At 38.7% G+C, this 23,031-nt stretch overlaps 1 protein-coding gene across 5 annotated transcripts in view; it reads left to right on the top strand.

Annotated features, from left to right (window-relative positions):
- The window catches only part of wge (BAH domain and coiled-coil containing protein winged eye), a 106,637-nt gene extending 85,407 nt beyond the window's left edge, over positions 1-21,230 (top strand). For 2 of the 5 annotated variants that reach the window (XM_089734219.1, XM_028181185.2), the window contains 7 exons: positions 3,568-3,693; positions 12,476-14,973; positions 15,295-15,517; positions 15,631-16,268; positions 16,759-16,959; positions 17,548-17,709; positions 18,249-21,230. In XM_089734219.1, coding sequence (XP_089590345.1) covers positions 3,568-3,693; positions 12,476-14,973; positions 15,295-15,517; positions 15,631-16,268; positions 16,759-16,959; positions 17,548-17,709; positions 18,249-18,482 — 4,082 coding nt within the window. In that variant the 3' untranslated portion in view covers positions 18,483-21,230. Of the gene's footprint in view, positions 1-3,537; positions 3,694-12,475; positions 14,974-15,294; positions 15,518-15,630; positions 16,269-16,758; positions 16,960-17,547; positions 17,710-18,248 lie in introns of all 5 variants that reach the window. The other 3 variants (XM_028181183.2, XM_089734218.1, XM_028181184.2) reach the window with 2 other exon arrangements.
- The last annotated feature ends 1,801 nt before the right edge of the window (positions 21,231-23,031 follow it).

Raw genomic sequence — 23,031 nt, 5'->3', positions numbered from 1 at the left:
ACTCACGAGAAGTTGTACGATACCATCGTACGGCTACTAGTAATGCGTGCGAGCGAGACAAACTTACCTGTGGAATGCTGGTAGTAGAGCGAGACTATGCGGTGAAGGTCAATTGATATTGTGTACAGTGTAGTCTAGAACACAGAGAAAACATTTTAAAGGATTTATATAGATTTTATTATTTTTATTATTAATAAGCCTTTCAAATGCTAATAGAATATTAAATCAAAAAAATCTACATTCAACGAATTGGGTAAAGAAGTTATAAATGTAAAGAAGAAAAACTAATATGTATAAACTTAAACTTTTCATAAAAGTAACTACATTAAGAAGAAGTCATGACAAATCTACCTGGACATATTTTTACATTTTAATGACAGCAAACAAAATTATTTATCATTTCTCTAAACTTGCACTTCTCTGTACACAAGTCAGCTTAAGACGGAGACGGCGCGCTGTGACAGAGCGGGAACGCTATATCAGCACGTGCTTCCTTTCATAACGTTCGTTTTGTTCCTCGCGTGTCTGTCGCTCTAATAGCGCCACTAACTGTGGGAATTATTGAGAAAATCCACAATGGCTCGTTTTTTAATTTTAAATCAAATTTCAGAAATTAAATGACAAACAAAATTACGCAAAATATAATGTTTCAAGATTACCTATTATTTTTATAGTTACTACTATAATATAAAATACTACATAGTAATTAAAAAAATTAAAAAGAACTAATAAAATATTTTGCTTCTGATGTTTTGGTGGGAACGCGAGTAATGATGCTATTTATATCATTTTATGAATCGGTTTTGTTTTGTTAATGTGGTGACTTTTCAAGTATAAAAACTGAATGTTGCTTTTTTTAATGAAGGAAGGATTATTGGTGGCAAGAAGGTCTTTCCAGTTTTACCAGGACAGGTGGGCGAGCAAAGCCTCAGCCAGGAGTGATGGGACTTGCTAATAGCTGCCCGAGTGCCTCCTACGGAGACCGATCAACCTAAAAGCAGCTGCTTCGCGAATAAATCTACAACCGGATCGGAATGACCCGCTGAGAAGATCTGGTCAGAAGCTGATGCTTAGCTTAGGTTGCACGTCGAACTCTTTGTCGAGTTCGGCAAGTACAGTTAATAGGGTCCCCTAAGCCTGCTCTTAGTGTTAGAGCTGAAGACGTCTAATGCTGAGGTTAATGGGCCTGAAGGATCCATAAGGACGTGTCTAGGGAGTCGATGGTGATCGGCTTCTGCGTGAGCAGGAATGTTTGCTTATTAACCGCTTGGAGCCTGCGAAAGTGCATGGGTATAGGAAAGTCAAACATCTGCTGGACATCATTTTTCGGGTTCTTCAAACAAGCGCTTTGAAGACTGGATAAATTCCGACTGCAATATTAAATTTCAAATCAACTAGGATTGCGTTAGTAGAAGGACGCGATAACCGTAATTCTAATAGAACCAGGACTTCCACTTTCCAGGAGATAAACGACATTCCTTCAGAGTGTTTCTAAATAGCTTAGCTGGAATAGAATTTAGGAATTTTATATATTAGGCTGTGTCTTGAAGAAAAACAGACATCTCAAAAAAGAAATTATAGCTCTGTGTTAATAGATCTGAACATCGAAATTTTTTTTCACCAAATTACATACTGGTTGTCTTTGAAAAAAAAAAATTTTTTTTTTTACTTAACCTTCCTATGCCTCTTGTGAAGCACCTAAAAATATTGACTTTTTTTGCTCCCTTAATATTTGTCCTCAATTTGCTTTGGACTTCTAACAAACGTGATCATCGCGTGGCAGCAAGTGACCGATTTTAATGGCAAATGTTTGTGTTTTGGAGTCTCAATAGGTACCATGAATTTCGTGTTTCCGGCACACACAGCCCAGAACCATAGCTTCGGACCCACTGTTTATTACATATCCATGTATTTATAGATTTATCTCGGGAATCACGATTTATGTGTGATTCAAGACGTTTTTTATCGCAACAATATGTTCAAAAGTTGTCCTTAACAATGCACTCAAAACAATAGCCATTATCTTTATCGCTTTCACTGTGGGAAATAACCAACAAACCACTGGTGGTAGGACGTCTTGTGAGTCCGCACGGGTAGGTACCACCATTCTGCTATTTCTGCCGTGAAGCAGTAATGCGTTTCGGTTTGAAGGGTATAGGGCAGCCGTTGTAACTATACTGAGACCTTAGAACTTATATTTCAAGGTGGGTGGCGGCATTTACGCTAAACACGTCTACGGGCTCCGGTAACCATTTGACACCAAGTGGGCCTTGAACTCATCCACCCATCTAAGCAATAAAAAGAAACTTCAATGTGATGTAGGAGCATCCTTTAATACTCCATAAAATAGTCTTTGTACAACCATTTATTTCATCACACGAGCCTTATAACCCTGGCTACTAGATACCAATGTAGTTTCTTTCATATTCTCCTATCTACCTTATTCCAAACCATCTGTTACTGTCTTAAACATATGGATATTATGATGGTTATGAATGGTGCCTCTCCTCCATTACTCCAATGAGGCAGTCTCGCGGTCTCGTTTGAAGAGTACAAGTTGTCGTGTCAATGTTACTGACAATACGATCTTCCGTAGGTGGCGTGCTTAGTTTCCGATATCTGCAACCATAGTCAAAGGAGTAAAGTTATATCTCGCCGAACTATAAATAAAATCCACATGTGGATCGGGCCTCAAATTAGGATTCCCTGTTGAGCGGGAGACTGATATACATACATACTCATCCGACACGGTTTAATGTATACAGAAATACCTACATGTATATAAAATATGCCGATTTAGGCTTTCGTATCATAGATATCAGATATTTACTAGGTACGTACTAGATATACGTCGGTAATAGGTCTTAATATATCGGAAGCGGTTTCATTATGTTATTTAGAGGGTACACGGAGATTAGTTTTAAAAATATGTTTTTGTGAAGAGATTTTCCAATTTTTGACAGTATAATTGTCAAGGCGCATTTTGTTATTACTTTGAGAGAGAAGGAAATAGGATTGGCTTAGGTTCCAGTTACTGCTTCGCCTTCCTGCTCTCATCTCAGACAGTAGTATCGACACAATACTTCTTCTTATTGCAAATATAAGTATGTTTTCCCATATAGGTACTAGTATTTTAATAGATTTTTTGCACTATCATTTAGAAACCATTTGAAATGGTGATTTGATCTTTAATGCGAATGAGTTTTGCCTTGTGGAATTTTGTGTTACTTAACAAAAGTTTTAGTAAAACAGATGTGATGTGTTGTTTAAGTTAATAGGTTTCAGTATTCACTATTTCTGTTCCTAATCGATGAATCTTAGCGCTTGTGATAAACAATTTACTCATTGCCAACGCTAAAAAGTTACGGCCATTATTGTTATCTGTGTAGTATCAGCGCGAATGGAACTTTGCTCGTGCTAATAAATAATTACCGAATTATATATGTAATACCAAATTTAAGTTCTGACGCAGCCAGAAAGATCGCATCTCAAATGATTGTAAATAATTCAAATGACAAGCATGTGTCCATTTCGCAGGCGCCACGTCATTCTGTTGTCATCCCACAGACGCGGCGCAGGCGGCCATGACGGTGGGCATGGCCAACGTGGTCTGCGACGACCGCTCCGCCCCGCTGGCGTGGCCGGCCCCACCCGCCCCTCCGCCGCCCGCGCCCCTGTGGCAATACCCCGCCGGTAAGTCACACCTCCTACTGACTCATGCTCGCCTGGTAGCTACGCGCCAACTGCATTGCAAGACCGCCGGAACTTGCCAACCTTGTGACGTAGCTTATCTCGCTTCATCTTATCGGCGTTAGAACGAGACGGCACACAAGTTTTGAAAATGGAACTGCCGCGCGTTGGAACTTCCCGCCCGTTATGTAACACCTCCTGGCTATTATGATGTTTTGGTCGCGGCATTGCAACTGTGCCGGTCTGTTTGGTAAGTCCGACGGCCGGCTGATCATTTTAGGACGGTAACCATCAGAAGAAGTACCGACTGCTGTAAATCCCACGGCGTTTTTAAAATAGCTCTGAGTTTTTATGAGACCGCGTGCTGTGGCGCCTTACATTCAGACTTGTTTATTTGCGAAGTCGTACGTGCTATTATTCTTATATTGTACTAATAATAGCATTTTATTATGGCTATTGAAATGTGATGAGTTTTAACGGCTTACTTTTAGCTTCAACTAGTCGTTTTGTTGTGTTTTGCTACACATGTTAGTATGAAGCATGTATTTAAAATTCGCGGTATTTAAATCATGCTTAGGCCAAGTACAAAAACTGCCGAAAAATTCCAGAGCTATCTATCTGATTATCTATGGAAATTTAACTTAAAAGGATTCAATTTTGCTATTAAAATATCGCTTTGGTTACTTCTCAAATTCATCTCGAAAAGATCACAAGTAATTGTATTCTAGACGCATCGAATTTTCGTTTTCCTTATTATTAAGTCGTCAAGCTCATGAAGAGAAATAAAAACATTTCTTTTTTCTATACTTATTACAAACATAGAGCCAAGCGATTAAGTTCCCTTTGCAATTTATAACTGACCTGTCAAAAATGACTCAAGAATTTGACGTTTGACGAAATTTGTTTTTTTTTCTCTAATTATTACGGTCGACGTTATTCAACACAGACCTATGCGAATTCTGTTCTGTGGTCTTCTTGATTTGATTGATGTTTTTAAAAACTTTTTTAATACTTTAGTGTTTTTATTATATATATTTTTAATGATGTAATAAAATGTACATATTATGCTATCTTTATTGAAAATCCGGTTGCTCGTATCCAAGCCATCTCGGGAAGTTCGGCCATAAACTCGGATATTCTAGTGACCTGTCGCCGTGCGCGTTCTGTTGTTGATGTCGATAAGCTGACGTCAATAACTTTAAATCCTCTTTAGATCCTGGTCTTTATCTCGATGCCATCGTAAATGAATTTTCTCGTAGCTTGAAGGACATAGTGAAATGGCAGAATTGTACCTCATTTTTAACTCAGATGTTTAACTGACAGATCCTCTATGAAGCTAAGTTGGTGCCGAGTATAATAACTATACCACATAGGTATATCAAAAAGGGTGTCTCGGAGCTTTCGTCTTACTTGAGCTTTTGAAATGATCGATCCCGATTAAAGGATCCTAAACAAAACTGTAGTGTCATAAGCGATACATTAATAAGATGATTAGCGTTTATGGAAATATCGAATCACGTATGAACAAAACCACTTTAGTTCGAAACAAAAAATAAACGTGTGAAACCAGAAACTAGATCGGAGCGTGTCTATTCACTGGCGGCGAGGTCTGTCACTCCGAAACCATAAATTAAATAGCTTAAAAAAAAATAACACGGAAAATATCGATGAAAAAAAAACGACGAGCGTAGTGCGGCCTTAACACGCGAGGGAGTCCTCCTGGCCCCGCCCCCTGCGCGCCGCAACCAATCAGACGCGAGCGGCGGATGAAAGGAGGGCCTTGATGTTCACCGCCTCGGCCGATTTACGTCGCGTTCACACTCGGCGCCCGAATCGCCGCGTTTTAACAACGCTTCCTCATGACTCACACTATGATTACGTTAGATTTCGTGGTTTTAATTCGCGGTTTTACCATGTAGTAGGAAAGCTATCGGAAATATTACTTTTACCGTAATGAGAACATCAAATGCTGGGCTTCAATTTGCTCTTTACAATGGCATCACATCGTTCTTCTATGCCAATGTCCTTTTCAATTTTGAGACAATTCGCAAAAGCATTGCACAACGATTCCACGGACTTATCAAGATTCAACAACATTGCCTTAAAAATACCGTTTTGCTTAATTCAGACAGCTCATTTAGGCTCATCAGTATCTGCTGTCCGACCGTCTGTGTGGTACGAAAGACTCATAAATGCTAAATGCTAATGCGTCTCAATCACGACGCTAGAAGCGAAGGTTTCTTTTTTCCTTAAAATAGTCTGGAAAACGAGAAATTGCTTGTCAGGATATGCGCAGGCAATCTCGGAATGGGTTCTTAGTGCCCTTCATACTCAGTAGATACATACTAGAACCTTCTATTTGTTGTGGATATATTGCAGAAACTTATTTAGGTTCACCATATTATTATAGTTGTTTCATAGACGCACTGAGATATAAGTGCGGAATCTAGCTACACTACCTTAGGTACACCTAATATGCTTAGTTATTAAGATCATACGATTTTAGACTTAAACTACTTGATGTTCCGAGTATATACCTACTTAGGTACAAAATATATCGTACCCTGAGAAGATAATGAGGAACTGAACATAACATCGTATCATAATCGATTCATATAAAGGCGGAAAAAAAAACGCATTTCATAAAACTTCAACATCAAACAGAGCGACGGCGACCACTCAACATCAGTTGGACCGTAAGCTAGTCTGTCTACGACGCAAATAAAAATAATAGCTTAAGTTTTACAGTTTCTTTTTCTTCCCTACCTAATTGGTAACCTAAGAGGCTATTCCAGCTACGCTAGAAGCTAGAAGATTGCATAAAGTGGGAATGAGTTGCTCGCTCCGGGCATTTCAATATTATAATAAGTGTTATGTTATTATACTCATGTAAAAATGAATATTTAAAAAAAGCTAATATTTAAAAAAAAAATCTAAAATAATAAAAAAAAAAACATGCCCGCATTGCCCGCTGAGTTTCTTGCCAATTCATCTCAGTACGGAGGCTAGTTCATGTGAATTGGCGGTAGTTCTTTTGACGTTCAACAAGTATGTACTTTCATTTATGTTGAATAATTTTTTTTTATTTTTTATTTTTTATTTTTACTACAATCGCGATTCACTGCGAAGATCCATCGAGAAACTCCGTGGATTAATTTTCTGGGAGCCCAACAGGTCCATTTGTTAACGAATTAAGTAAGTTGTATCTATAATAATCTATACTTAATGTTATAAAGTGGACAAGTTTGTTTGTTTGAACGCGCTAATCTCAGGAACTACTGGTCCGATTTGAAAAAGTCTGTCAGTGTTAGATAACCCATTTATTGAGGAAGGTTATAGACTATAACGCCACGGTAAGACCAATAGGTACAAGTGGAGCACCAATAAAGTATGTTTCAAAATAGGGATTTAAAAAGCTTCCTTAACATTCTATTTCACTTTCTACGTAAATGAAGTGGGGGGTAAAATTTTGCGTTATGCCAAAGTAACTATTCTACGCGGACGGAGTCGCGGGCAAAAACTTGTATATAAATATAATAAGTGGTTTTTACGGATGTTCCATTATAACTACTGAACCATGCATCCAATTGACTTGAAACTTGATACTCATGTAGAAAATACATGTACTTAATGGATAGGCTAATATTTATATGAGTGTTGGACTCCCTAATAATAATATCAATAAATATAAATGTTAATTTTAAATGCCCAACGAAGCGGGCGAGTGTGAGGCTAGTTAAACATAAAAATGATATATAACTATAATATAATATAATTGGTTAATAAACAAGGTTTATTAACAGGATAATGTGTTAAGATCGAAACCAGCGGATTTTATAAACACATTTGTTGATTTAGTTTGAAGTCTTAGTTATAAAGAACAAATGTGAATATCTCTTCTCGCGCGAATTTGTTATTCGATTCTCAACTTTAAGTCAAGGCGCTTCAGACTTCTTATGGCTTTCAGACTTCGACCACGGAGCGGTTTTGTTTACGTCCTGACACAATTGATCCATCGAATTCACGTCTAAAGTTGGCTAAGGGCATTGTGAAGGAACTAGGTCTAGAATTTTGAAGGAAGTTGGTTTTAGGTTTTTATGTTCTCTGGTGCTAATAGACGGCGACATAAATTGGCGGCCTTATCGTTAAAAGCGATCTCTTCCAGGCAACCTTGCAGGGAGAGGAATAAGCAAACTGAACGGTGCTATATCTTAATAAATTTATATAAAAATATATACTAATCTTATTTGTGTACATTTTTCAACACGTTTTTACTTAACTATCCCTCGGAATCAACGTTATTTTAATTAACTTCAAAACATCCGATCATTATTTGAAAATTTTATTTTATTACTTTAGCTTAATTATCCTGACAGGATAAACGAGGCTAATTTTTTTGTTACTTTTTTTGTCGGTGTCTCCTTGAGCCGATAATCCTCCATTAATCCACTGAGTTTCTTGCCGGAGCTTCATAGTAGGAGTGGATCAATCCGATCCGGTGGTAGACTCTGCGGAGAACTGCTCTTGCTAGGGCTAGTGTTTGCAAGTTCCATCAGGTTGAGCCCGTGAGTTCATCTACTGGTCTATGAGAATCCGGAATAGCCCCTTAGGCCACTAGCGAATAGGTAGGGATAAAAATCCTCAATGCTGAGGGTCGTGATCTCTCTGAGTGACCGTCTCGTGGATTATTCTGCGCCGGCTCAATCTATCATCTGCGTCGATGGCATCGTGGGCTAAGGTGTTGAGGGTATAGCGTATTTGGTCCGAGAAGCGCACTGGTCTACTGTACATTTATTAAGATTTTTTTCTATTTTTAGTGGGATTTTCTATAATAGCGTATTTTTTTTGTTTTTTTAAACTATTATTTATTTTTCAGTTTAAACTTGAATTTCAATTTTTTTAATTTTTTTTAAGTTATTTAATTGTCGTCGGTCCTTATAAACTATACCAAAGGAGAAACCCCATTTTGGGCCTAAGCGTTACACGAATGGGATATGTACCAAAAAATTCGTCTATTTTGCTTGATTAACCTATTGAAATCTTAGCTTCATTGACAATGGCCAAGTGTAGAAAATAAGTTATATTCAATTTTTTGTTTTAAACAATCTTTGTAAACATCTACAATACTTATTTCAATATACGTAACTAGCTCCACAAACGCGCGGATTAGAATTAGAGCATCCATAAAATATGATCGATTTAGTGGAAATCGGGTGTAAAAAATAATTAATACTCTTTTGCTTTAGGATAAATGACTGTTTTTATAGGTATTTTAATCAATGTAAATAGAGTATGGCCATCGAATCGTGACACAACTACTTACAATGGCGGCAATTCAAAATATCTACAACTGACAACATCAAATATAGCATGAAAGGGTAGTTTTGCATTTTTATATTAATGTGACTAGGTATGCCATAGAAAAACACAAATGTATCAAATCGTGTTATGTTATCTTTAATGTTGCCAACTGAAGATATTTTGGATTGCCGCTATTTAGTTGTGCCATGATTCGCTGGCCAGACTATAAACTTAATCTCATTGAATAACGTAACGTAAAGCACCAAAATCTACTAACAAAAATAATTAAAAGAAATAAATAACTGTGCCATTTAGTTATGACACGAAATCATGTCGGCAACTGCGGCAATTCAAAATATTTTCAACTGGCAATCTTAAATATAACATGAAAAGGTCGATTTGGTACTTTGAGTTTTTCTATGGTGTAGTTATATTAATAATTTTACTGGTGGTAGAATCTCTTGTGAGTCCGCGCCTCCCACCCGCCTATTTTTGCCGTAAAGCAGTAATGCGTTTCAGTTTGAAGGGCGGGGCAGCCGTTGTAACTATACTGAGACCTTAGAACTTATATCTCAAGGTGGGTGGCGCATTTACGTCGTAGATGTCTATGAGCTCCAGTAACCACTTAACATCAGGTGGGCTTTGAGCTCGTCGAAGGGTATCTAAGCAATAAAAAATTAAAATAAAAAAGGCATGAAATAAAATGAAATGAAATGTGATGAGATAATATGGGAGCACGTAATGATTTATATTTTATATAAAAAAGTTATCATATAAATATAGTTTTTCATATAAAAAAGTTTTCATTAAAATTAAAATAAGACTGACCTAAAGGTCTTAGTTACCAGGTCATAAAATCCCTTAAAAAAATCATTTCGTGCGCAGCGCGTTTCGCAATACGTTGTTTTTAATTTTTGGCTTTCGTTCGTTTTCGTAAACAACCTAACGCGCGATTTCTCGTAACAGGTTCCATTTTTATTTTAAAGCAACCTATTGCTGCAACAGGTTTCGTAAAAAATTACTTATCTTTAGTAGGAAATAGCCTCAAAAATATCGTTTTTATTAAAATATCTCAAACAATAAACATAACCTAAAATGTAAACATTGTCTGATTTTACCAATTTGGCCATTGCTGGGAGACCTGAAAATTGGGCTCATGAAACCTTCTTAGGTATTGTAACTTATGCCCAAATTCTAGCACTGTAACGCCAGGCCCAAGTTTGTATGGATTTCGGGTTTGTCCTTTCGAGTTAATCCGACGTTTTGAAGGGGGTCCAAATCATGTTCAAAGATTCCGTTACATGCTAACATACGTACGTCTGAAGCTAATAAAAGTACATTAAAAAGTATTTAAATTACATCTTCTTTTTCTCCGCCTTATCCCACTAGGTGAGGTCGGCACAGCGAATTTTTCTATTCCATTCTCCTCTATCAGCCGTCATCTTAACACTCACTCCTCTCTCTCTCATATCGTCATTCACACGCTCCATCCATGTCTCCTTCGGTCAACCTCTTCCCCCTCTACCTACCTATTTAAATGACATATAAGTGTTTTTACATCAACAATATTTCGTGGCGTATGTGTCGTTAAGGCCAATGTGTATTTAAATGTAGTGAGCATTGTGAGTCCCGGCCGGTCCGGAAGCGCGCGGTGGGAATGCAAAGCAGCGGTGCTCGTTTACTTCTGTAATACTACTAAGTATTTACGAATAGTGCTGTTCCGAAACTTTATATTCGGCTTCGGACTACGAATGTAAATACGTAATTAGAGATTTAAGCACTGAGGACGAATATGTCGTTTTAAAACTGAACAAACATTCTTTAATGGCACAACCTAACCCATGCATCAGCACGTTGAGTTTCTCGCCGGATCTTCTAGGTGGGTCGCGATTCCGATCCGGTGGTAGATTTTGCGTAGCACTGCTTTTGCTAGGACTAGTAATTCTCAAAGGTTAACCCCGTGAGCTCACCTACCGGTCCGGACGTAGCTGGCATAACTTCTTAAGCTACCAACGAATAGGTAGAGGAAAAAAAAGAAAATTCGCGAAGCAGCTGCCCTTGAGTTGTTAGGTTTTATTTTTATTGCTTAGATGGGTGGACGAGCTTACAGCCCACCTGGTGTTAACTGGTTACTGGAGCCCATAGACATCTACAATGTAAATGCGCCACCCACCTTGAGATATAAGTTCTAAGGTCTCAGTATAGTTACAACGGCTACCCCACCCTTCAAACCGAAACGCATTACTGCTTCACGGCAGAAATAGGCAGGGTGGTGGTACCCACCCGCGCGGACTCATAAGACGTCCTACCACCAGTGTATGTAGGTATGTAGTATTTGGATAACATTCAGCATTTATCCGCTGAATCAAAACAGTAAAGGTGTTAATGATAAAACTCTCAAAAGCAAAGGAAAATGTCATTTGATTTTCGTTATTCAAATTCGAGTTTAATAATTTTCGGTCTCGTCACGAAAAGAGGCAGCACTAGTCCGAAAGCACACGTAATAGAATCATTAAAATCGCGGTGTACGTGTAAGCTCGTGCGTTCGGTGTTCATTCACAAAACTGTTGTAAGAGAACGACCTTTGAATGCAAATGTATCATTAAAATAGTATTAAGACATTGATGTAACATCCGACACCGAATTGTTTGTTCGGATTCAATAACAACACGCATACATTGTTAACAGTATATAAATATTCAATTATTATAATAATAAACGTAAATATCCTAGTACAAATGATATTTATCGGTAGGTATGAGATTACGTCATCTTGGATCCGCCACATCAACTAACGATGCTTTTAGGTACCTCAAGTACCGGTCATCGTTCTCGTCGAACCCGTCGCTTGCGACGAAGGGTTCGACGAGTAAATTAACCCTCAGACACAGCCCACTGAGTTTCTCGCCGGATCTTCTCAGTGGGTCGTCGTCCGATCCGATGGTAGATTCTGCGAAGCACTGCTTATGTTAGGGCTACTGTTAGCAACGTCGTCAGGTTTGAGCCCCGTGAGCTCACCCACTTACTCGGTTACGTTGGCATAGCCCCCTAAGGCTACCAGCTTAGGTAGAAAAAAAAACGCAAGGGATAAGATGAAACCAAGTGAAATAGTCACAGTAAAATATGGACAATTTACTGAATTTTTTATTATTGCATTAATCGGTGGATGACCTCACAGCCCTGATGTTAAGCGGTTACCGGAGCCCATAGACAACTATAACGTAAATGCCGCCACCCATCTTGAGATATACATTCTAAGGTCTCAGTATATGTACTTACAACGGCTGCCCCACTCTTCAAACCGAAACGCATTTCTGCTTCACGGCAGAAATAGGCAGGGTGGTGGTATCTACCCGTGCGGACTCACAAGAGGTCCTACCACCAGTAAAAGTACATAGTACAAATACAAAAGTACAAAGTACATAGATCTTATGATTAGTACGACTTTGTTAGTTTAGTAAAAATTTAATATTTTTGTTCGCAGCTCAAATGTCCATGGAGAGTATGATGGTGGGAGGCGTTGGCGTAGGAGGCATGACACCAGTGAGCAGTGGCGTGTCCTCCATGGGGGGCTTCCAGCTGGTCCGGGAACCAACATCAGGAGCTTGGCTCTTACTGCCAGCTCCACCCGACCTCCCTCATGCAGTGGTGTGGGGCGGCATGCCGTATCCATCGGCACCTTTGTTGCTACCCCATGCGCCACATCCGTCACATCACCTGCAGATTCTTCCAGGAGACATTCTCGCCTCCACAGCCACTTTGCAGCATACACACACACATTCTACTCGACTGGTCACTTTGGCCCCAGCCCCGGCCCCACAGCCGCATCCAGCGCACCAGGAAAAACGTAAATCCATTTTACAGCCGATCATCACGCCACACTTGATCAAATTAGAGCCAGAGCCACCCCAGGAGAAACCCCAGCCGACGTTTGCCCCGGAACCGGTTCAACAACCTATGCTAACGACCCACGTGTTTTACCAGCCAGACTTCTCGGAACAGGCGTGCAGGAGCCAAGCCACGTCACCAGCCGCTCCGCCCACTCCACCACCGGAAGCTTCAGAAGCTCCAGTCCAGAAAGATGCTTCCAACCAAACTGATCACATCGATGACGATGATGATTCTCCCAACCACGCCGATGAAGATGAGCGCGATATTGCTTGTGTTGGCGTGGCTCACTTTCCAGAGGATTCCGAATCCCAGAGCTCTCCGCAGATATTAGTACCATCGATTGATAGTGCCGAAGAGTCCTCTTCCGAAGGTCTGACTAATTCAGTTATGGTAGGCGCCGTAGAAAAGGCAATCGATGCGATCGAGAGAGATGACACGATGGATAATTTGAGCAGTGGAGGCTCTACTAATGAGCTGGTGATAGACACTGCGAGAGCCACTCCTGTACCACAAGTGACGCCCCAAAGCGCGAGGCCACCTGTGGACCTTAGTGGATTAGAACTTCTTTCAAACAGCATTGAGCAATTTGAAAGGACAACTCCCGGTACAAGCATGCCTTCCTTAGAGCCGGTCCCGTTGACTGTAGATACGAGACCAACATCAAAACTTAATATCATGATTAAAACTTCACCGAAATCTCCTCCTAGGACTGAAGTAGAACCGCACAGAAGATTTGAGTTCCCACCAGCTGATCCTTGCAACGCTGAACCCGCAAAGCCTGCCCTCGGCGGCTTAGGGTTATTGTGTGCATTAGCGGAACAGAGATTCATGGAAGAGGTCGAAGAAAGTCCACAAACGAATCTGTCCATATCTTCCCGTCCGTTCGTTAAGAATGAACCCTTACACAGTCCTGCTATGAGAGATAGAGATAGACACAGGGAATACGATATACAAGCCCAATCCTCGAGTAAAAAAGAAAAGCATAGGCATAGAGATCGAGATTCGTCTAGTGAAAGAAGAAGAAAAAAGAGTCATGACAGAGAAGAACGCTTACGGCATAAATTACAGAAGATGCGTCGGCATAAACGTGAAAGAGAAAGAGACGAAGCTAGACATAGTGGGGGAGAGTTAGAGACGAGCCTCCGACGAGTCACGTCTTGTTCATGCGGCTCTGTAAGTTGTTCTCATGCCCAAACATTGCCGACGTGTCACGCCCTTGTCAATGCGATAGAAAAAGATATGAGAGAAAGATTACAAGAACTTCAGAGGCAGTTCGATGAAAAGAAAGCTCAGATTGACGCCCTCTCTCCAGCTTTGCCGGCCTCTTCTAATTCTACAGCGCCGTCTACGCCCGCGTTATCCCCAGATTCTGATAGGGGCTCATCAAAGAAGCGAAAAGTTGGTAGACCCCGAAAGGTTTCGAGCCCCGATTCCACTGAAACTATCGTGGCAAAGAAACCCAAATCTAAAAGCAGCCTCGTCGGGTACCTGCTTGCGAAACAAAAATTAAAAGGAGGTATTCTATGCACCAGAGGCGAACCTTCAAGAGAGGAACTAAACCGAACTAGCAAAGTTCGCCCGAAATTAAAGGCCGAACCAATTTTGAAGATACGTTCGGAGGAAGAGGAAACAGAATATGGTCTCAGTCGTTCCACTAGCTCCTCGATGGAGAGCCTCAATGAAGTTCGGGCCAAAAACCGAGAAAAAGTCGATAAATTAGCACGCAAGCACTCCAGAGACGATCTATCAGAACTAGAGTTCGCGATACGGCGTGCTAGTGCATCTAGTGAAAGCGACAAAGACAGACGTCGCGAGAAAAAACGGCGAAAGAGCTCGAAATCAAAAGACACGACCGACGAATGCGAAGTAAATAATCCTATAAAAGATCCCACACCACCGGTCGTGTCTAAATGTACCCTCACTGAGGATAAGTTGGACTCAAATCCACGAGTGCTCACGGCCATGGGAGGACTGTTTTACGCGGGAAAGCTAAGTGCAGTGCAAGCGCCAGATGTGTACGCCATCACACTGGACGGAGAGAGGGGGAATAAACCGCACATACTATCCCGAGAGGAGACTCTGCGAGATGCTGTAAGTACATTAGCGACAGCAGCAAGAATGTTCATAAAATTGTCCATACTAGGATAAATTTAGCTTCATTTTGCGTTGTTCTTTTTATGCTTGTATTGTATTGGCATGCACTTATGGACATGGCAACGATGTGTCCCAAATAAGATATTGTTGACCTGATATTTCAAATTACGTTTTAAGGATATGTCCCTTCGGAATCATCGACACCCATAGACATTATGTAGTGATTATCCACATTGGAGCACAAGGGCCAAGGTCTGATTCAAGTTTTCTGGTGCAAATAAAATTTGTTCTTTATGGATGATGTTATTGACCTTACAGATTTTAGAAGTAAGTCCAGTATCGGTATCGGAGCTTCCATCAGGTGCCCGAGTGTGCGCCTACTGGTCGCAGCAGTACCGTTGTCTGTACCCTGGTACTGTGGCCGTCTCCTCGCCAGACCCTCACGATGATAAATTCGTGGCTGTAGAATTTGACGATGGAGACTCCGGCAGAATAGCCATTGAGGATATAAGATTTTTGGAACCGAATTATCCTGTCGTTGGTGAGAAGAATCTTCGATTACTTATTTATGGAGCTTTGGCATTAAATCTAAATCATAAAATAAATCCTTGAAACATTCACAGTTTAAATTAATAAATATTTATAAAATTTCAGAATACGAAAACCCACTATTCACTCTCGGCAAGCGTAGACGTAACACCAGTGCCAGTGGAGAAGACAAGAAGCCTTCTGAAATAAAACCTTCGACTTCAGACCAAAAACCGGCTACGGAACAAGAAAGACACAAAGACAGGAAAAAACTAAAGAAACATCGAAAAGAGAAATTGAAGAGGCACTCCAGCGAAGACGATCCCAACGAATACGTCAAGAAGAAGAAGAAAAAGCACAAATGCTGCGAAGAGCACTGCAAGCACAAGAAGCACCATAAGAAACATAGAAAACACAGGAAAAGGCACCATTCCAGCTGCAAAGAGCAATCCAGCTCATCGGGAGAAGACATTAAGAAGTCTTCCTCAGAATACGTCGACTCTAACAAATCCAACGAAGACTCTGGAGACTCTAATGACAAACTGTCAACGCTCATAGCGATAGAGAAGTCCCCAGAGGAAATGAAAACTGTTATCAAGAAAACCGTGCTGTCGAAGAAGTCTTTGGTGAAAAGCGCAGTGTTGGACTTCAGTAACATCGGGAAATCGGCGCTGAAGAGAGACGAGGCTCAGGATAACCTGAAGGATAGTGGGATCGGCATGGAAGACGAGCCGACGGCGTCCACCAGTGATGCTTCTAAGAAGGTAGATAGATATAAGGATAACTGCTGATTCAATAAGAATTCTCACACAGCGAGACTGGTCTGTTTTGGATTTATTGGTTGATTTCGACTTCCATCACGGAGGAAATGTTCATCTATTAGTTAGTCTAGCTGTCGCACATAAATAGGTGTAGTTGAACATGCATAATAACAGATATTTCAGTGGTCAGTATTTCTGATGATGATGCAACGGCAGCGAGACTGGTCTGCCAAACCTCAAGCAAGCATCGGTCAATGTCCTCGCCGAACCCGTTGCCTGCGACGAAGGGTTCGACGAGTAAATTAACCCTCAGACACAGCCCACTGAGTTTCTCGCCGGATCTTCTCAGTGGGTCGCGTTTCCGATCCAGTGGTAGACTCTGCGAAGCACGGCTCTTGCTAGGGTCAATGTTAGGTTGGTAGGAGAAAAAAAGGTCTGCCAACGCAGCCCACAACAAATGCAGTGTACGACTGAATATTGTTGATTGTTTCAGAAGACGAAGCGTCGCACGGTGTCGGGCTCGTCGGAGGGCGCGGGGGCGGGCGGCGCGGGGGGCGGGGTGAGCAAGATGGCGGCGTTCCTGCCCGGCGGCGCGCTGTGGCGCTGGCGGGGGCCCGCCTACCGCAGGACGGCCCGCCCGCGACACAAGAAGCTCTTCTACAAGGCCATCCAGCGGGGCGAGGAAATATTAAATGTAACTTCCTTACTCGTTATGTTCTCCTGGTACACTTCCTTCCCCCTCATCAGTTATTTCACGAAAAAACGAACCAGTCGTCGTAGTATGTATGTCCCGAGTCATGGCACGTTCAGTGTGTTTTTTTTATTGCCCATTGTAGGCAGACGAGCATACGGCCCACCCGATGGTGAGTGGTTACCGTCGCCGATGGAGTTCAGCACTGCCAGGGGCAGAGCCAAGCCGCTGCCTGTTTTTTAACTTCTCGATCGCGAATAAGTTATAATCTGTATGGAATTGGAACAACTTCCCTTTGTTTGCTGCTAGAGCCAAAAACTCGCACTAAGCACACTGATGTCTATGGGCTCCGGTAATCACTTAACTTCCGGTCGTTCGTGTAGTTATTCATCTGTTTATACAAAAACTATGTCTGCTAACATATAGTGTGAGTTTTGTATGTGTATAAATTAATAAAAAGTAAAAAACATTTAAAAGTAAAAATCAAGAAGTTCGTCCAATTTTATTTGATTTCTTAACTTCATTTGCAAATGCAACTCTTAACGCTCCAAAAACAAAATCGAGTTTCCTATGGCGTTTCTTTCATATCAGGTTGGAGAGTCGGCGGTGTTCTTGTCTACGGGCCGCGCCGACCGGCCCTACATCGGCAGAGTCCTGGCGCTCTGGCAGGCTCGAGGGGCGATGGCCGTCAGAGTCGCCTGGTTCTACCACCCTGAGGAGACTCCTCTCTGTACACAAACCCTCCAGTATCCAGTGAGTTCTCACATATGTACAATAGATGGCGCTCTATTTATATCTCCTTATATGCTCAATAGATGGCGCTGTGCTAAAAGAAACCTAAATTGAAGCTGTCACAATAACTTTCACTCTCACCAGTCTCGTTACAGTTACAATAAATAATAGTTTAAAAAAATAAATAATAGTTTAAAATAAATGGTATCAGTTGTTATAAATGTTTTATGAACAGATATGAATAGAAGGCTTATTTTGATAATATTCTAAAAGCACCCCACGCTTTTTTACAATAAAATAATTACACTAATTTTTTTTAGTTTTTTAAACTATTATTTATTATTCATTTTTTGTTGAATTTCAATTTTTTCTTTTTTTTTTAAATATTGAATTGTCATCTGTCCTTAATAAGTATACCAAATTTCCACAAATTTTGAGTTAATCCGACGTTTGAAGAGGGTTAAAATCATGTTCAATGATTCCGTTACAAGCATACATACGCGTGAAGCTAATAAAAACGTATTAAAAAGCTAATCTCTCAACAATTAATTATGTTTCAGGGCGGATTGTTCGAATCCCCGCACACCGATGAGAACGATGTCCAGACGATTTCTCATAAATGTGAGGTGCTGCCGCTTGCTCAGTACCAGGAGCGCATGGGCGACGACCCGGTCAAGTACAGCACGGTTTACGACAACAATGACGTTTACTACTTGGCCGGTCACTACGACCCCACGCAGCAGACTTTGAGAATGGAACCGGACATTCCGTTTGCGAATCCATCCACCTCCTAGCTTGTCATGGGAGCCTGGTACTCTACTGTCGAAATAAAGTCTGTTTGAGTGTTGAATTAATTGTCGAATTTATGTCAGAAAAAGGAAGCGGAAAAAGGAAGAAATCAAGCATTCGATATAGTTATGAAAGCCTGGTAGCGAAACATTATGGCTTTATGAATAACGAAAATTGAAAATTTACGATGGGCCAAATGGATAATAATTATCCATTACGAGTTTCGTTACTATGATTATACTAATTTAAGAGAAATCTAATTATTTATTTTATTTACAAATATTTTGTTTTTATGACAGACTCAAATAATGAAATGCATAATTCGAGTAACTGCAGTTTGTTTTTAGATTTAAACATTAGTTTTCTATTGTTTAAATTTGATTGCTTAAACATAACTCTGAGAAATTGATTAGAAGGATACAGAGAACTTGATAAATTCTTCAATAATGTGAAAGACCTTCATAATTTTGTACAAAACAAAAAATACATGGTTTTCCAAAAGCCGAATTTTAAAAACGCTGCATAAAAATTTTTATAAAATTTTGTAATTTTTCAAATAAGCTGCAATAGAATTGTGTACATTTCCACCTTCAATACTGTAAAGTAGAATTTAGAACAAAAGCTATAACTAAACATATCTTGTAATAAACAAAGAAAATTCGCAGTGCATACGAATTATGACCAAAAGATTCGACAGAACAAAAACAGAGATAATTTTGTTTTTAACCTGAGCGATTGATTTCGTACTTATCGTAAGTTAGAAGAATTGATTTTAAAAATAAAATCAGTGTTTTGAAATCGTATTGAAAAAAGTGACAGTGTAAAAACAATACAATGATATTTGAGAAAAGGCACGCTTTGAAGAAATTGGAATTTCGAGAGTGAATGTGCAAAAATTTACTGTGCAGTGTATTGAGTGCAGTGAAGGAAATGGACAGTGCAAATATAAGGCAGTGTCTCAAGTCACGACAGTGCTGTAAAAAAAAAACAATCATGATACTTTGGAACGTCGCCTGTCTCGTTTTAATCGAACGAAACGATAAGGACGTAAAACGTTGTGCGTTCGAAGTGTTGCAATCTCATTTCACGTGTGTTTAACTACTAATCACATAGTATAAAAGTTAATTTGTTGTCATACGTACGTATACGGTATTCTTCTTTTAATATATATATTTAATTGCAATAAAGTTGTGACTAGTCGAATCAAAATTAACTAGTGGATTTTTTTTAAGTCATTTGTCTAATTTGAAATTTTAACTTTTGAACACCGCAGTTACTGTTTGTTATAACTATTATTTTACACTGAACATATATATTTTTTTTGTTTCATAATTTTATAATTGTCGTGTACAATTTAAAATGGTGCTAGACGTTTAAAGAAAATCATTTATTTCGCTTCAGTTAAATGTAAATAGAAATAAAAATTTATAGTTTTATTTAGATTTTTAAAATAAGAAACAACTTGTTGTATTTACTTTGTGGGATGACGGTGTTTCAACTTTGAATTTTATTACAAAGTTGATATTTGCTAGGGTTAAGTTGCGGGATTTATATTAAACTGTGTCTGCTTGTACTTTTTATGAATTGTTGCCATTTTTATACCAATTTTTTTTTTAGTTTTCAGTGTTGTAATGTTAAAAAATTAAAACATCATGTAAACTGCAAAAATGAGTAATTATTTCAAAATGTGATTCTTAAAGTTGAATTTGCAATATTATTTTAATTTAAAGTTACAACACTGAATATTTAATTTCTAAAAATATGTACTTTATACTTATTTCTAACAGGGTATCGGCCCTATTCATTTTCATATCGCTATAAATGGGACTGACATGACAGGGAATGTAGTTAGGTCGACCAACGATAGGATAGGGTAGGTTTTGTATGACGCGGCCAATCTTGGAAAAAAAAAAACTACTAATTGGCAGCATATGTTATATGAGTGGCAACATCTAGGTGTGGCGTTAAGTTTTTCACTATCATAAACAAAAGCCAATTTAGTAGAGTTAACGCTGTGTTTTAGTGGTAATCAAATATGTTCAGTAATGGCTGGTCAACAAAGTTAAGATTTGCTTAAACTAATTTCGATATGAATAACAGGGATCCAGTTAATATTGCAACCTACAGAACGAAATTGGACGAACTACATCACATATGACGTCATCATGGCCGAGCCAACTAACAAGCTTACCGTAGAATTCACACTAAAACACGGTATGACATCATCGGTCTTCAAAAACTCTGCTAAATTATCCATATAAATAAATCATCATTTTTTCACAAAAAAATAGTGATCATGTTAATTCAGTTAATCCCTGATGACTCTAGTTTTTGAGTAGTTTCTGATCGGTGTCTATTCCTGGAGTATTTTAGATGGATCCCAGGACTCTAATTAAATGGTATCCTTGAAAAACAAAACAAAGCGTCACTGGGCAACGGCGTGTCATCGTGTGAGGTAATACTGTTGGACGTTGAGCGGAATTGTTGTTTTTTCGGCAATCCTTCATTCATAACTAACAATGCCATTTCATTTAAACTATAATATAATATTCAGTTTTGTTTTTGATATATCGTATGTATGATTATTATATTTTACAAGTAATATTACATAAAAAATAGTCTCCTTAGTTGTTGCATATTAAGAAAAAAACCTTAATTTTTAATGTTTAATTGTAGAATTGGACAACGGACATATGAAACAAATATATTTTCACAGCTACTTGCAAAAAATCTTCCACAAAAATAATAATAAATATTCCTGAGCCCCACACTCGGTGAGACGAATTGGAGAAAAATAATTACATTATATAAAAAAAAATATTTAAAAAAAAATCAGATATTTTTGTATTGTCGAAATGAAATGTGAAAAATGATACCTTTATTTTTAACTATTATAGAACTCGTAAGTACAAAAATTGTGAAGTAACTGGCCCTCTATGTATACATACCGTAAAGGGTTGTAATTCTAGAAGATTCCGCAGACTTGTAAATAAAAAAATAACGGGAATTAAAAATTAAAGTCTGCTTGAGAGCCTCCTTCTTTGGAGATGTCAGTTAAACAATCGTTTTAATTGCGACAGTGATGCGGTTGGAATATCCTAAGTCGTGCGAGGGGTGAGCTTAAATTACTACCGTTCTCTCACTCACCCGTGAATGCCGGGTGAAAACGCCCGTGAATCATATTAAGACACGTTAGTAGGTCGTGCAACAATCTTATAAAAACAAAGTTGCATTGCAGAGCTGTAGTATGTTTTTTTGTTGAAGACGACACCGCAAAAGTAAAATTTCTACCAAGAGCTCTCATTGAAAGTATTGCCGCATATTAATACACTATTATTCCCGTTATTTTAAAAATGTTTGCTTTCTATGGATTTTGAAATGGAGCCATTAAATTAGATTTAAAGATATAATAATATATATATCGGTATCATATTATATAAATATATATAATATAAATTAAAATACGCTTAAATAAATAAATAATATTTTTGGCTGATCTATGGAGTTTTATTTATTTACCAACCTTTACCTAGATAAGAAAAGCTACTAAACACCCAGGACAAAGTAAACCATTTTTTACAATATGTCCATGTTTATCTGGTGTGGGAATTATTATGTTTTATTAATCAACTAGCGACCCGCCCTCGCTTCGCTTCGGAAACTGTAATTTGTTATTGATTTCTCCATCATTTAATGGATGTTATTAGACATATAAACCTTCCTCTTCAATCACTCTATCTATTAAAAAAAACCGCATCAAAATCCGTTGCGTAGTTTTAAAGATTTAAGCATACATAGGGATATAGGGACAGAGAAAGCAACTTTGTTTTATACTATGTAGTGATTATGAACTTGAGCACATGTGTTGGGTAACAAGTCAGTATTCATTGTGTCTGTCTATATACAACCCGCACTTAGCAATCCTTTTATTAAAAGGAGAACAAGTACCCTCAGTAATCATCATCATCATCATCATCATCATCAGCCCATAGCAGTCCACTGCTGGACATAGGCTTCTCCAATTGTTCGCCACTGTAATATAGTACGCCCTCAATAATACAATACAGAAATGGAATTCACAACAGTCAGGAGTGCTAACCACTGCACCAATGAGTCTAAAATTTATCTTTCAAAGTTTATGTTTTACAGTTTTTTGCAACTGCAGTTTTACCCTTGCCATAAGGACTGTATAGTATTATGCCTGTTTTGGCAACAAGAAAAGCCTCAACAACAGTGACTAGTATCATCTAACTTTAATACGAGCCAGGGAAGTGAATGAATCAAACAGCTTTTGAAGTCATTGAAATTCAAATAGTATGCACTGACTTAAAGTTTATTTTCAAAAATGAATTTTATAATTCATAGTAGGTAATATGTTTTAAATATAAATAACATTTGATAAACACACAGGTATATATTTTGTATCTTATTAGAACTGAACTCATTAAAATTACCAATTTTGTAATTGAAAAGCAGTTTTTTTTTTAAATACATAATTGTATAATAAATTATATATTATGATGTGAAATTATCTTTCAAACTAATAAATTCATT

This window comes from Bombyx mandarina, chromosome 17, assembly GCF_030267445.1.
Source record: "Bombyx mandarina strain Sakado chromosome 17, ASM3026744v2".
Classification (NCBI taxonomy): Eukaryota; Metazoa; Arthropoda; class Insecta; order Lepidoptera; family Bombycidae; genus Bombyx; species Bombyx mandarina.
Note: the sequence above shows the minus strand (reverse complement) of the source record. Positions and strands in the feature narration are given on the sequence as shown.